This window comes from Chiloscyllium plagiosum, chromosome 3, assembly GCF_004010195.1.
Source record: "Chiloscyllium plagiosum isolate BGI_BamShark_2017 chromosome 3, ASM401019v2, whole genome shotgun sequence".
NCBI classification, from domain to species: domain Eukaryota; kingdom Metazoa; phylum Chordata; class Chondrichthyes; order Orectolobiformes; family Hemiscylliidae; genus Chiloscyllium; species Chiloscyllium plagiosum.
The window spans coordinates 136,089,460-136,103,657 of record NC_057712.1 but is presented as its reverse complement, the minus strand read 5'-3'; the positions used below and the strand labels follow the sequence as shown (position 1 = coordinate 136,103,657).

General features: G+C 44.7%; 1 protein-coding gene across 1 annotated transcript in view; it reads left to right on the top strand.

Moving 5' to 3' along the window:
* Positions 1 to 14,198, top strand: part of fbxo28 (F-box protein 28) — a 39,051-nt gene that overhangs the window by 16,148 nt on the left and 8,705 nt on the right. Inside the window, exons 3-4 of the mRNA XM_043687397.1 lie at positions 11,246 to 11,384; positions 13,327 to 13,522. Coding sequence (XP_043543332.1) covers positions 11,246 to 11,384; positions 13,327 to 13,522 — 335 coding nt within the window. The remainder of the gene's footprint in view (positions 1 to 11,245; positions 11,385 to 13,326; positions 13,523 to 14,198) is intronic.

The window sequence follows — 14,198 nt, the reverse complement described above, 5'->3', positions numbered from 1 at the left end:
CATCGTTAAGAATGAGATTTCTAAATTCTTGGAAGTGCAGGGTCGCATTAAAACAAGTTAGCATGTATGTAGTAATGGGAGGTTGTGCCTGACAAGCCTGTTAGAGTTCTTTGAAGAGGTATCCAATAGGTTAGACCAGGGAAACCCAGTGGATGATATCTACCTAGACTTCCAAAAGGCCTTAGATAAAGTGCCTCACGGGAGGCTGCTGAGTAAGGTGAGGGCCCATGGTGTTCGAGGTGAGCTATTGGTATGGATTGAGGATTGGCTGTCTGACAGAAGGCAGAAAGTTGGGATGAAAGGTTCCTGTTTGGAATGGCAGCTAGTGACAAGTGGTGTCCCACAGGGTTCAGTGTTGAGGCTGCAGCAGTTCACTTTATCTATTAATGATCTGGATGAAGGGACTAGAGGCATTCTGGTGAAGTTAGCTGATGATACGAAGTTAGGCGGACAGGCAAGTAGTTCTGAGGAGGTGGGGAGGCTGCAGAAAGATTTAGATAGTTTATTAGAGTGGTTCAAGAAATGGCTGATGAAACTCAATGTGAGCAAGTATGAGGTCTTGCACTTTGGGAAAAAAAATACAGGCATGGATTATTTTCTAAATGGTGAGAAAATTCATAAAGCCAAAGTACAAAGGGATTTGGGAGTGCTAGTCCAGTATTTTCTAAGGTTGACTTGCAGGTTGAGTCCGTGGTTAAGAAAGCAAATGTAATGTTGTCATTTATCTCAAGGTTGGAATGTGAAAACAGCGATGTGCTACTGAGACTTTATAAAGTGCTGGTTAGGTCCCGTTAAGAATACTGTGTCCAGTTTTGGACTCCACACCTCAGGAAGAACATACTGGCACTGGAGCATGTCCAGTGGAGATTCACACAGATGATCCTTGGAATGGCAGGCCTAACATATGATGAATGGCTGAGGATCCTGGGATTATATTCATTAGAATTTAGAAAGTTGAGGAGAGAGCTAATAGAAACTTACAGGATAATGCATGGCTTAGAAAGGACGCTGGGGATTTGTTTCCGTCAGGCGGGGATACTAGGACCCGTGGGCACAGCCTTAGAATTAGAGGGGGTCAATTCAAAACTGAAATGAGGAGACATTTCTTCAGCCAGAGAGTGGTGGTCCTGTCGGATTCATTGCCACGGAGTGCAGTGGAGGCCGGGATGTTAAATGTCTTCATGGCAGAGGTTGATAAATTCTTAATCTCACAAGGAATTAAGGGCTACGGGGAGAGTTCAGGTAAGTGGCACTGAAATGCCCATCAGCCATGATTGAATGGCGGAGTGGACTTGATGGGCTAAATGGCCTTACTTCCACACCTCCATCTTATGATCTAATGAACCTGCCCACCACCGATGTCAGACTCACTGCTGAAAAGTTTCCTGGCTTTTCCTTACCACTTTTCTTTAAATAGTATGCTGAATATACATATATGCCCTAGATGAACACAAAATATTTCATGAACTCTTCCTTTTCTTATTTTTATTTTTTTATTAGATTCCCTATAGTTTGGCAACAGGCCCTTCTGCCCAACCAGTCCACACCGACCCTCCAATGAGTAACCCACCCAGATCCATTTCCCTCTGACTAATGCACCGAGCACTATGGGCAATTTAGCATGGCCAATTCACCTGACCTGCACATCTTTGGATTGTGGGAGGAAACCGGAGCAGCCGGGGGAAACCCACGCAGACACTGGGAGAATGTGCAAACTCCACACAGACAGTCGCCTGAGGCTGGAATCGAACCTGGGATCTTGGCGCTGTGCGGCAGCAGTGGTAACCACTGAGTCACCATGCCGCCCCGTCTACTGAACAGGATGGTAAATGGGGAGAAGGATAAGTTGCATGAGGATATCAGACTCGTTAGCTAGGCAGAGCAGTGGTAAATGGAAATCAGCCCACAAAAGTGTGAGATAGTGCACTTGGGGGTACTAATAAGGCAAAGGATGACACTGAATAATAGGCCGCTGTAAGCTATAGAAGGTAGACTGTGGTCAAGAAGTCACAAGGGATACTTGTCTTTATTAACTAAGGCATAGAAAGCAGGTACAGGACAGTTATGTTGGAATAGTAGAAGATGCTGGTCAAGCCACAACTGGAGTAACTCTGGCCACACCACATTATGGGAAGGATTGCACTGGAGAGAGTGCTGAGGAGATGATGCTTCCTGGGCTAGAAAGTCTGAACCATGATGAAAGAATGGACGGGCTGGGGTGCCCCCTCCCAGCAAAGTTTGACAGGAGATCCAATAGAGGATGTAAGATTGAGGTGGAGAAGCAGGCATATTCTTCATTTGTAGAGGATTCAATATCCAGAGGGCATAATTTTAAGATGAGGTAGAGACTTAGAGGAGAGTTGAGAATTTTTCAACTTGGAAGTGGGTGAAGAGTCATAAATTCTCATAATAGCTAAATATTTAGAAATTTATTTGTGTCACCATAGCATCCAGAGCTGCAGGCCAAATGCCAGAAAAAGTGAATTGTGTAATCAGATTTTGAGCCAGTGTGGAGCTAACTGGCCAAATGACCTTTCTGTGTAAATATCAATGAGTCTACTTCTGTAACCTCTTCCAGTCCTACAAGCCTGAGATTTCCACACTCCTCCAGTTCTAGCCTCTTGTGAATCTCCAATTAAAGTCACTCAATCATTGACAGCCATGACTTAAGTAATTGAGTCCTCAGCCTTGAAATCACCTTGCTAAAATTCCTCCATCTTACTACCCTCTTCCTAACAACACTCCTTAAAGCCAGGGTCATGGCATGCCTGAGTATTACATCATGTAGCTTGGCATTAGACTGTGTCTGATGAAGCTTTTGAAGAGTCTTGGATCACTTTGCTAGGTTAAAATTACTAAGTGAGGAAAAGTTGTTGCTGATGACTCTGACCATCCCTGAATACAGGTCTGACTGACTTTTCAATGACTGTTTAATAATGTAAAACTTTCTTGATGAAAAAGATCCAAACTAAGTTAAAAAAGCATTAGTAATCAAGAGATGGCAGTGGAAAATAGATCTAGTTTTGAAAGCGTCTTTGGTGTCTGAAATTCCCAGCCAGAACTGTCTAGTCCCACTGGTGTCATGTGTATCAAGCTGCCTTGTGTCAAATATAATATTCGAGGCTGAACCATAACAGCATTTCCAGCATTTCTCAACACAAAGCATATTGCCACTCTCTGTGCTTTGTGAAAGAGTTGGAATAATTAAAATTTTGTTTGGCTTTATCAACAGCAAAATCGTAAGAAAATTAAAACCACTACTTAGTTTTGTAGCCCAAACTATCCAAAGCATCTGCATCATGGGGTTGCAGATATGGCGGGGAGGGAAGGGTTATGGGTGGGGAGAGGAGCAAAGTGGCGAGGTGGTGATAGGTAAACACAGGTAGGAGGTGCAATTTAGTAGGTCGATGGTAGCTGGAAGGGGGGTTTGGTCGGTGGAATGGAAGGGAGGAGGTGGGGCTGGAAAGGCAGCTGGGGAATGGGTGGAAAGGTTATTTGAAATTGGAGAACTCAATGTTGAGTTCTGAGGTGGTGGGCCAACAGGTTTTGCATGTTTTATGGTTGCAGGAGAAGATACCAGGGAGTTCGGGGGAGTGAAGGGGATGGAGAAGAGGGGTGTTGGTTAGAAGGGTGAAGCGAACCAAGGAGTGGTAAAGGTAATGGTCCTTGTGGAAGGTGGAGAGGGGAAGGAGATCTGGATGGTAGGGTCTCATGGAAGTTGGCAAAAGTGTTTGAGGATGATAATATTGGATATTATCTGGTGGGGTGGAAAGTGAGGACAAGGGGTCCCTGTCTTCATTATGTTTGGATGGGGCAGGGTTTAGAACTATGGAGCATGGAACATGGAGGGCGGTCTGGATAACGGGGGGGGGTAAGCACATTGTTTAAAATAGGTGGACATCTGGGATGCTTGGGAGTAGAATGCCTCCTCGTCCGAGCAGATGAGACTGAGAAATCTGGAAAATGGGATGGAGGTTTTGCCAGATATGAGGTAGGAGGAGGTGTCGTCCAGGTAGTTATAGGAGTCTGTGGGTTTGTAGTAAATGTCAGTTCATAAACTCACCGGAGATGGAAATGGAGATGTCAAGAAAGGAGAGGGGGTTGTCTGAGATAGACCAAGTAAATGTAAGGGCAGGGTGGAAATTGTTGCCAAAGTTGATGAACTGCTCCAGTTCAGACTGGGTGCAGGATGCAGCACTAACGCAGTCATCGATGTAAAAGTGGAAGAGTTGGAGAACAATGCCTGTGTATGGACTGGAGAAAGTGAGGACTGCAGATGCTGGAGATCAGAGCCCTTCTTCAGGAATGGGCTTCAGGAAGGGTTTATGCCCGAAACGTCGATTCTCCTGTTCCTTGGATGCTGCCTGACCTGCTGCGCTTTTCCAGCAACACATTTTCAGCTCTGTGTATGGACTGAACAGGGACTGTTCGATGTAGCCTACAAAGAGGCAGGCATAGCTAGGGCCCCTGTGCGTGCCCATGGCCACCCCCTGGATTTGGAGAAAATGGGAAGAGTTGAAGAAAAAGTTATGGGTGAGGACTAATTCAGCAAGGCAGAGGAAAGTATTGGTGGAGGGGAACTGGATGGGCCTGTTGGAGAGGAAGAAACTGAACTGAAAATGTGTTGCTGGAAAAGCGCAGCAGGTCAGGCAGCATCCAAGGAGCAGAGAATTGACGTTTTGGGCATGAACCCTTCTTCTCCAGCATCTGCAGTCCTCACTTTCTCCGAGGAAGAAACCGAAGTCTTGTAGGCTGTCCTTGTGGGAATAGATGTGTATAGGGCTGGGGAACTGGAAGTTTCCGAAGAGGTGGAGGGTGTGGTTGGTGTCCCAGATGTAGGTGGGAAGTGCCTGGACTAAGGGGAGAGAATGAAGTAGAGGTAGGAAGAATTTGGAGGAGCTCCTGCAGAGATATCTGGGGGCTGAGATAAATGGCCTCCAACAATCACACCAATCTTCCATTGTGCCAAATATGACTGCACCCTGTGGAGAGTTTTCCCTCTGTTGCCCATGATTCCAGTTTTGCTCAGGTTCCTTGATGTCAAGGGCAGTCACTGGAGTTTAGCTCTTTTAACCATAAACAGAACAACCTCGGGTATCTGAACATTGATTATCCAAATTTCAGATTATCCAAACAGGAACTCAAGGTCCCAATGCTTGTGCAAACCGTGTTATCCAAACAATCAATTATCCAAATATTTAATTATCTGAACAAAATCCTCCCCACCCATGTCCTTCAGATAATCGAGGTTGCTCTGTAGTGTCAAAGGCTGAATGGAAATCAGAAGCCAATTCACCTTGAAGGAACCCAAACTGAGCATCAGTGACTAGGGTGTTGCTGAGTAATTGCCACTTGATAATGCTGTTGGTGATCCTTTTGACCGACTCCAATTTGTCTATTGGACCAACAGACCTACGTCAGATGCCATATCACTTGCCCTTCGCTCCTCCCTAGAACATCTCGACACCAAAAACAGCTGTGTAAGAATCCTACTCATTGACTACAGTTCAGCTTTCTTCACTATCATCCTCTCGAGACCGATTACAAAATATAGTAATCTCGGACTAAGCCCCACTCTCTGCGACTGGATCCTCAGTTTCCTGACCCACAGGCCACAATCAGTGAAGACTGGGGACAATATTTCATCCTTGCGTAACATTCACCACTGGAGCCGCCCAGGGTTGTGTACTCAGCCCCCTACTGTACACACTGTATACCCATGACTGCATCACCAAATACTAGACTAATGCCATTTACAAGTTCACTGATGACACCACTACAGTCGGTCGAATCTCAGAAGGCGATGAAACAGACTACAGACGGGAGGTGGAAGACTTGGAAACACGGTGCACTGAGAATAACCTAGCTCTCAATGCCAGCAAGATCAAGGAACTCATTATTGACTTTCAGCGGGATGTTACTCATGCCCCCTACACATTAACAGCACAGAAATGGACGAGTGGAGAATATCAAGCTCCTGGGAGTGGTCATCAACAACAAGCTTTCTTGGACTCTTCATGTGGACCCACTGGTAACAAAGGTCCAACAATGTCTCTTCTTCCTCAGGCAGCTGAGAAAAATTTGGCATGATGGCGAATACCCTTGCCAATTTTTATAGGTGTGCCATCAAGAGCATTCTGTCAGGATGTATCACTACCTGGAGAAAGTGAGATCTGCAGATGCTGGAGATCAGAGCTGAAAATGTGTTGCTGGAAAAGCGCAGCATGTCAGGCAGCATCCTAACCTGCAATCTTCTTCCTGACCTCTCCGCCCCCACCCCAGTCTGACCTATCACCCTCACCTTGACCTCTTTCCACCTATCGCATTTCCGACGCCCCTCCCCCAAGTCCCTCCTCCCTACCTTTTATCTTAGCCTGCTGGACACACTTTCCTCATTCCTGAAGAAGGGCTTATGCCCGAAACGTCGATTTTCCTGTTCCCTGGATGCTGCCTGACCGGCTGTGCTTTTCCAGCAACACATTTTCAGCTGTATCACTACCTGGTATGGCAATTGTACTAGTCAAGATCAGAGACAGTTACAGAGAGTGGTGAACTCGGTCCAGACAATCACAAAGGCCAACCTCCCATCTATAGAATCATCTACCAGGCCCGTTGTCCAGGAAAGGTCACCAGCATTCTCAGGAATTATCCCACCCTGGCAATGTTTTTCTACAACCTCTACCATCAGGGAGAAGGTACAGAAGTCTGAACACGTGCACTAGCTGGTTCCGTAACAGTTTCTACCCTACTGTTGTTAGAATACTGAATGGACTCTCAAACTCTGAGTATTCACCTATACCTGTGTTTTGGTTTTTGCCGCTGTTTACCTATTATTTACTTATCTACGCTATTTAACCAGGTGATCTGCCTGCATTGCTTACAAGACAAAGCTTTTCACTGTGCCTCTGTACACGTGACAATCAATTCAATTCTATTACTTTGCTGACGATCAAACAAGCTGATGGGCAGTAAATGACTTGTTGAATTTGTCCTGCTTTTTGTGCACATGCCTAAGAAATTTTCCACATTGTCAGGTTAATGCCAGCTGTACTGGAACAGCTTAGCTAGGAATGCGGCTGGTTCTGGAGTTCAAGTGTTCACTAGTTTTGTAGGAGTGTTGCAGTATCCATGACTTCAGCTATTTCTTGATATCACATGGAGTGAATCAAATTGACTGACTGAAACTGGGGGCATCCAGAGGGGGCTAAGATTGATCATCCACTTCAGTGCTTTTGGCTGAAGATTGTTGCTGCAAGTGCTTATGTCTTGTCTTTCACACAGATGTGTTACTCCCCCATAGTTGAGGGTAGGGATATGTGAGGAGCCTCTATCTGTTAGTTATTTAATTATCCACCACCATTCATGTCTGGAAATGATAGGACCACAGATTTCTGACCTGTTATTGAGAGTCACTTTGCCCTATTTTTTGCATGCTGATTCCACTGTTCTGCATGCAGGGAGTCCTGATTTATAGCTTCACTAGGTTGACACCTCATGGTGCTGTTTCTGACATACTCTCCTGTACTCATTGAATTAGGATTGACCAGCTGCCCTGTTGGTAATGGTGGAGTGGAGGCATATATTGGGCCAAACAGTTACAGCTTGTGATTGAATACAATTTTGCTATAGTCCCCATGGATGCCCGTAAGGACTGTGCGGTGGTCTCACCTACTATTAACTCATGTGTAGACATATCTGCAACAGGCAGATTGGTGAAGACAGTGTAAAATAAATTATTTCCCCCCCCCCTTGTTCTTTCTCTTACTACCCACCACAGACTCTCTCTTGCAGCTGTGGCAAGCTCAGTCAACGTTACCAGGCCACTCAGAATACATTCTGTGCCCTCGATATGCACAGTACTTCCTCCAAGTATTGTTCAACAAGTTAGAGAGGGAAAGTTGGTAATCAGTCAGAGGTTCCCTTGCCCCTTGTTGATCTGATACCACGAGATTTCATTGCGTTTGCAATTAATGTTGAGAATGCAGGACCAATTCCTTCCCATATTTATACCACTTTATCTGTCCTGTCCAATACAATGGTAATGGTGGTGTCTGGGACTTGTGACCTACAGTATTTGTAGGACTAGTCCAGTTCCATTTCTGTTTAGTGGTAGCTCCCAGGAGCAAAAATAAAGTGCAGGAGAAATTCAGCAGATCTGGGAGCATCTGTAGGGAGAAACAGAGTCAACATGTTTGTGGTTACAGGTAAATGCTTTGTCAGAACTGAAAAGATGGTATGCTGATGACAGGGGTCTGGGCTGGCTTAGAGAGGTGGGAGGAATGCGTCTAACACATATATTGAGATGGTGGCCAGAGAGAGTGAAAGGTAAGGAAAGCAGACAACAGAAATGCTGATCGTAAACTGGGGAAGAGGTAAATACTAAATAAGTGATAACTGGAACTGTGAGTAGTTGAGAATGGGTTCACTGCGCTGGGAGCAATCAGTACAGAACAGAACCTGAGAGTAGGTAATGAACATGAAACTTGATATTCACACTCTGAAACTGTTAAACTCAGTGTTGACTCCTGAAGGCTCTGGGGTACCTAGGTAGAAGGTGAGGTATTGTTCTTCCAGTTTGATTTGAGCTTTGCTGGAGCATTGTACAAATGGTTGGAATGGGAGCACCATGGCTTGTTGAAGTGGCAGGCAGCTGAAAAATTAGGGTTATTTTTACAGATAGCGTGGAGGTGTTCAACAAAGCATTTACCTGTAACCACCAGTATGTTGATCATGGAGGATTCAGCAAAGGTAATGCATCAAATATCGAGAGCCAATATTTAGATTATCTTTGGAGTTGATCTTTGCCTGACACTTGTGTGATGCAAATGTCATTTGCCTCAACAGCCCAAACCTGTTGCATTTGGACATGGATTGCATCAGTATCTGAAAAGCTGGGAATGGTGATGTACATTGTGAAGTCCTCCGTGAACATTCCTGATTCTGACCTTCTATCTGGGGGAAGATCATTGATGAAGCAGCCAAAAATAGTTGGGTCCAGGACATGACCCTGAGGAATTCCTGCAGAGAGATCCTGGAGTTTAGTAAGGTGGACTTTGTAGTGTTGACAGGACTGTCTTGGTCCATATTATTTCCTGTGCCTAGGTCAATGCCAAGTGGTCCATCCTTATTTAATTCTTTGTTTAGACTTTATAATAGTATGATGGATCTAAGTGGCATTTTCAGGCCTTTTCAGAAGGCAATTAAGACTCAAACAAACATTTTGTGTCTAGAGTTACATTTAGGCTATACCAGATAAGGATAGCAGATCTCTTCCCTAAAGGACATGAAGGACATGGAAAGGAAAAATAGACAAAGTCTTTTCCCTGGGGTCGATGAGTCCAGAACTAGAGGGCATAGGTTTAGGGTGAGAGGGGAAAGATATAAAAGAGACCTAAGGGGCAACCTTTTCACGCAGAGGGTGGTACGTGTATGGAATGAGCTGCCAGAGGATGTGGTGGAGGCTGGTACAATTGCAACATTTAAGACACATTTGGATGGGTATATGAATAGGAAGGGTTTGGAGGGATATGGGCCAGGTGCTGGCAGATGGGACTAGATTGGGTTGGGATATCTGGTCGGCATGGACGGGTTGGACCAAAGGGTCTGTTTCCATGCTGTACATCTCTATGACATTATTGAACCAGCTGAGTTTTTATAGCTGTTGTCAATAGTTTCATGGTTGCCAGGAGGCTAACCTTTTCTCATTTCAGCATTTGTTGAATTCAAATTCACCATCTTCTATGGTGGGGCCTAACCAATGTCCTGAGAATGTTGGGCTGGGACTCTTTGGATTACCAGTCCAATGACATTATGCCACTGACTCTTCCCCACACAGTGAACATTGCACAATGTACACCATCATTCTCAGGTGATGAAGCAGCCCAGGCAAGATCCAGACTTGGGATGGAAGTGGCAAGTAACAGTCATGCTAGACAATAGAGAAAAAGAGAAACTAACTGACATCCCTTGACATTCAATGGCATTACCACTACTGAATCCTCCACTATCAACATACATGGCTTGGAAAGGGTGGACGCTAGGAAATTGTTTCCATTAGGCGAGGAGACTAGGACCCGTGGACACAGCCTTAGAATTAGAGGGGGTAAATTCAGAACAGAAATGCGGAGACATTTCTTCAACCAGAGAGTGGTGGGCCTGTGGAATTTATTGCCACAGAGTGCAGTGGAGGCCAGGACGCGAAATGTCTTCAAGGCAGAGATTGATAAATTCTTGATGTCACAAGGAATTAAGGGCTACGGGGAGAATGCGGGTAAGTGGAGTTGAAATGCCCATCAGCCATGATTGAATGGTGGAGTGGACTCGATGGGTTGAATAGCCTTACTTCCACTCCTATGTCTTATGGCCTTATGGGGTTACTGTTGACCAGGAGCTTAACTAGACCAGCCATATAAATACTGTGGCAACAAGAGCAGCTCCAAGACTGGCAATTTTACAGTGAGTAACTCTTCTCCTGACTGTTCGCAAGACATAATTTAGTGTAATTGAATAGTCCCCACTTGCTTGAATGAGTGTAACTCCCATTCAAGATGCATAATTCCATGCAGGACAAAGCAGCATCTAATTGATACCCCATCCATTACCTTCAATATTCCCTCCCTTTACCACCATCATTCAATGGCAACAGTGTATATCATTTATAAGATGTACTGCAGTAACTCATCAAAGCTGTTTTGACAGTACCTCCTAAACCCATAACATCTACCATCCAGAAGAATAAAAGCAGCAAATACACAGGTACCATCTGGAGTTTCTCCACCCAACCCCACACCATCCAGATTTGGAAATATATTGCTATTCTTTCAGTGTCACTTGGTCAAAATCCGGAAACACTCATGGGTGTATATACCCTGAGACCTGCAACAGTTCAAGGCGGCAGTTCACCACCACCTCTCAAGAGCAATTAGGAATGGGCAATGAATATGATCCCAGCCATCAATACCCACGTTCCACGAATAAATGTTTTTAATTTAACACAATGATGTAGTGGACATTATGTCAAGGTCAAATGCAACACCAAGGTTGCCAATGGCGTGGCTAAATCTTTGTTTTGGTAGGTGAGCTAGAGCTCAACAGCTAGAGGGAAAATAGTTGGGAGAACCTTTATCACAGCAAAGTGGGTGAAAAGCAGACTGTAATGATTAAGAATGCTGAGAATCTGGGCTCCCCACTGCATTGGAACTTAGGAAAACACTGCACGGTAAGGGTTAATTCTCTGTTCTTACAGGCGGGAGTCGGAGCGTAGGAATCATTCACTGGCACGTCATGCAGATATCCTGGCAGCAGTGGAGACCAGACTGTCCCTGCTCAACATGACCTTCATGAAATATGTGGACACCAATCTCTGCTGCTTCATCCCTGGCAAGGTGGGTCTGCGGAGATTTCTGGGAAGTAGGTGATTGAGATAACTTTCTGATCTGGGTGGTTTTGGAATCCAGCACTGTGTAGTGCACTGAGAATTTTGTGTTTTTGGTGGTTAAAAATTCAGGACGGATGGAAAAAAAATTACACTTATGGCACCTTGCACAGCCTCAGGATCATTTAAAGGCTTTTACAACCAATATCATATATCTGAATGTGGCCACTGTTATGATGTACACTTGACTATATTCATGTCATAATGCAGTCAAAACATCTCTATGTAACCTTGTGCAGTACCTGCCCTTGAGACTTTTAGATGTAGCAGTATAGAGAGAGCTCTATACTGTATCTAAACCCATGCTGTGCCTGTCTTGGGACTGTTTGTTAGGACTGTGTAGATGCATCTTTACTCTATATCCAACAGTGCTGTACTTGGGAACAGTGTCAAGGGAGCTTTACTTCCAGTTTACTTCAAGTTTAAATGAGTAAAGGAAGCTTTAATTTCAGTTTAAAAGTGGAGAGAGAGCTGTTCCATATTGTCCCTAAGCAGGGAGTCTTTGATGGAGACAGTACTGAGGGACAGTGAGAGCGGTATGGTGGCTCAGTGATTAGCACTGCTGCCTCACAGCGCCAGGGACCTGGGTTCGGTTCCAGCCTCAGGCGACTGTTTGTGTGAGTTTGCACATTCTCCTCGTGTCTGCATGGGTTTTCTCCGGGTGCTCCGGTTTCCTCTCACAATCCAAAGATGTGCAAGCCAGGTAAATTGGCCATACTAAATTGCCCATTGTGTTAGGTGCATTAGTCAGGGGTAAATATAAGGAAGGGGAATGGGTCTGGGTGGATTTCTGTTCAGAGGGTCGGTGTGGACTTGTTAGGCCGAAGAGTCTGTTTCCATACTGTAGAGTATTTATTTACTTTCTGTTTAAAACAGTAACGAGAGCTTTAATCTGTGTACCTAACACTGATTGTCCCTGTCCCAGGGATGTTTGATTGGGCTGCGTCGAGGTAACTTTACTTTCCATTTGCTTCTAGTTTAAAAGAGTAGACAAAGTTTTTAATCTGTTTCTAACTCTGTGCTACCCTTGTCATGGAAGTTTTTGATGGGGACAATGTCAAGGGAGACTTGCTTTCAGTTTAAAAGAGTAGAGGCATATTTACTGTGTGTAGTCCCATACTGTTCCTGTGCTTGGGGTGGGGGGGGGGGGGGGGGGGGGTTAGTAAGAGATTTGGGGACAGTGGCAAGGAGTCTTTACTTTCGCTTTTGAACTGTAGAGAGAGCTTTACTTTCTGTTGACATTTTTGTTTCAAAGAGTAGAGGAAGCTTTATTCTATGTCTAACTCTGTTCCTGTCCTGGGAGTTTTTGATGTGGCAGCATAGAGATGATTTGGAGATGCTGGTGTTGGACTGGTGTATACAAAGTTAAAAATCACACAACACCAGGTTATAGTCCAACAGGTTTACTTGGAAGCACTAGCTGTCACAACCACCTGATGAAGGAGCATCGCTCCGAAAGCTAGTGCTTCCAAATAAACCTGTTGGACTATAACCTGGTGTTGTGGTTTTTAACGCAGTATAGAGACAGCTTTACTCTGAATCTAATCTTGTGCTGTAACTGTCATGCAAGTGTTTGATCGGAACTTTATAGATGGATCTTTATTTATAATGTAATGTTCTCTATGTCCTCTGGAAATGTTTGATGGGACAGTATAGAAGGAATTTGACTCTTGTCACTAATCCATATTGTACTTTCCCTGGGAGTTCTGTAAGTGACCCTGTGCTGTACCTGTCATAGAGTCCTGGGAATGTTTGATGGGGATAGTGCAGAGGAAAGTTCCATATTGAACCCTGTCCTGGAGTCTTTGATGGCCTTGACAGTCTCTCTGTTGTTCACTTCCTTGCTGTTTGCTATTACCCTTATGCCTACTTTGTTGTTATCTGTTATACAGGTAATCGATGAGATTTATCGGGTTCTGAGGTATGTAAACTCCACCCGGTCACCTCAGAGAGCCCACGAGGTTCTGCAGGAGCTAAGGGACATCTCTTCCATGGCAATGGAGTACTTTGATGAGAAGATTGTGCCCATCCTGAAGAAGAAGCTCAGCATTTCAGACATGTCTGGTCGCCTGCTCGGAGTCCCACCAGGTACTTGCCCAAATGTTTACAAATGCTTCATTGTATAGGCTTGGAGCACTGGAAATCTGCCTTAGACAATGTTGAAAAATGTCCCCAGGATATGTGGTGTGCATAGTTGACTTGCAATGTTATACAAGTGTGAATATAGGCTATGTACATATGTACTTGCTACCTCCCTGAAGTCCCCATTATCATGGATGCCAGTCTTCAACGAATTTGATTCATTCTATGTGTTGTCAGTAAATGGCATTGGATTCAGAAAAGTCTAGGGGACATTCCAACAACAGTACTGAAAACTTGAGTGCCAGAATTAGCTGCATCCCTAACCAAGCTGTTCCAGTACAGCTACAACACTGGTATCTACACAATAAGCAGAAGATTGCACAGGTTTGTCTTGTATACACAATGTAGGACAAATGCAACCTGGTCATTACCACCCATTCAGTCTACTCTCGATCATCAGCAAAGTGATGAAAGGGGTTGTCAACAACCACGAATCCAGAAGCTCCTCGGATGCTGCCTGAACTGCTGTGCTCTTCCAGCACCACTAATCCAGATTCTGGTTTCCAGCATCTGCAGTCATTGTTTTTACCTCGTTGATTTTAACCCTACTGCGAATCCTCTTGCAAGGATACCTGCCTTGAAGAAGTTTTCCTCCTCTCTCTACAAGAATCTCAGGAAGTCT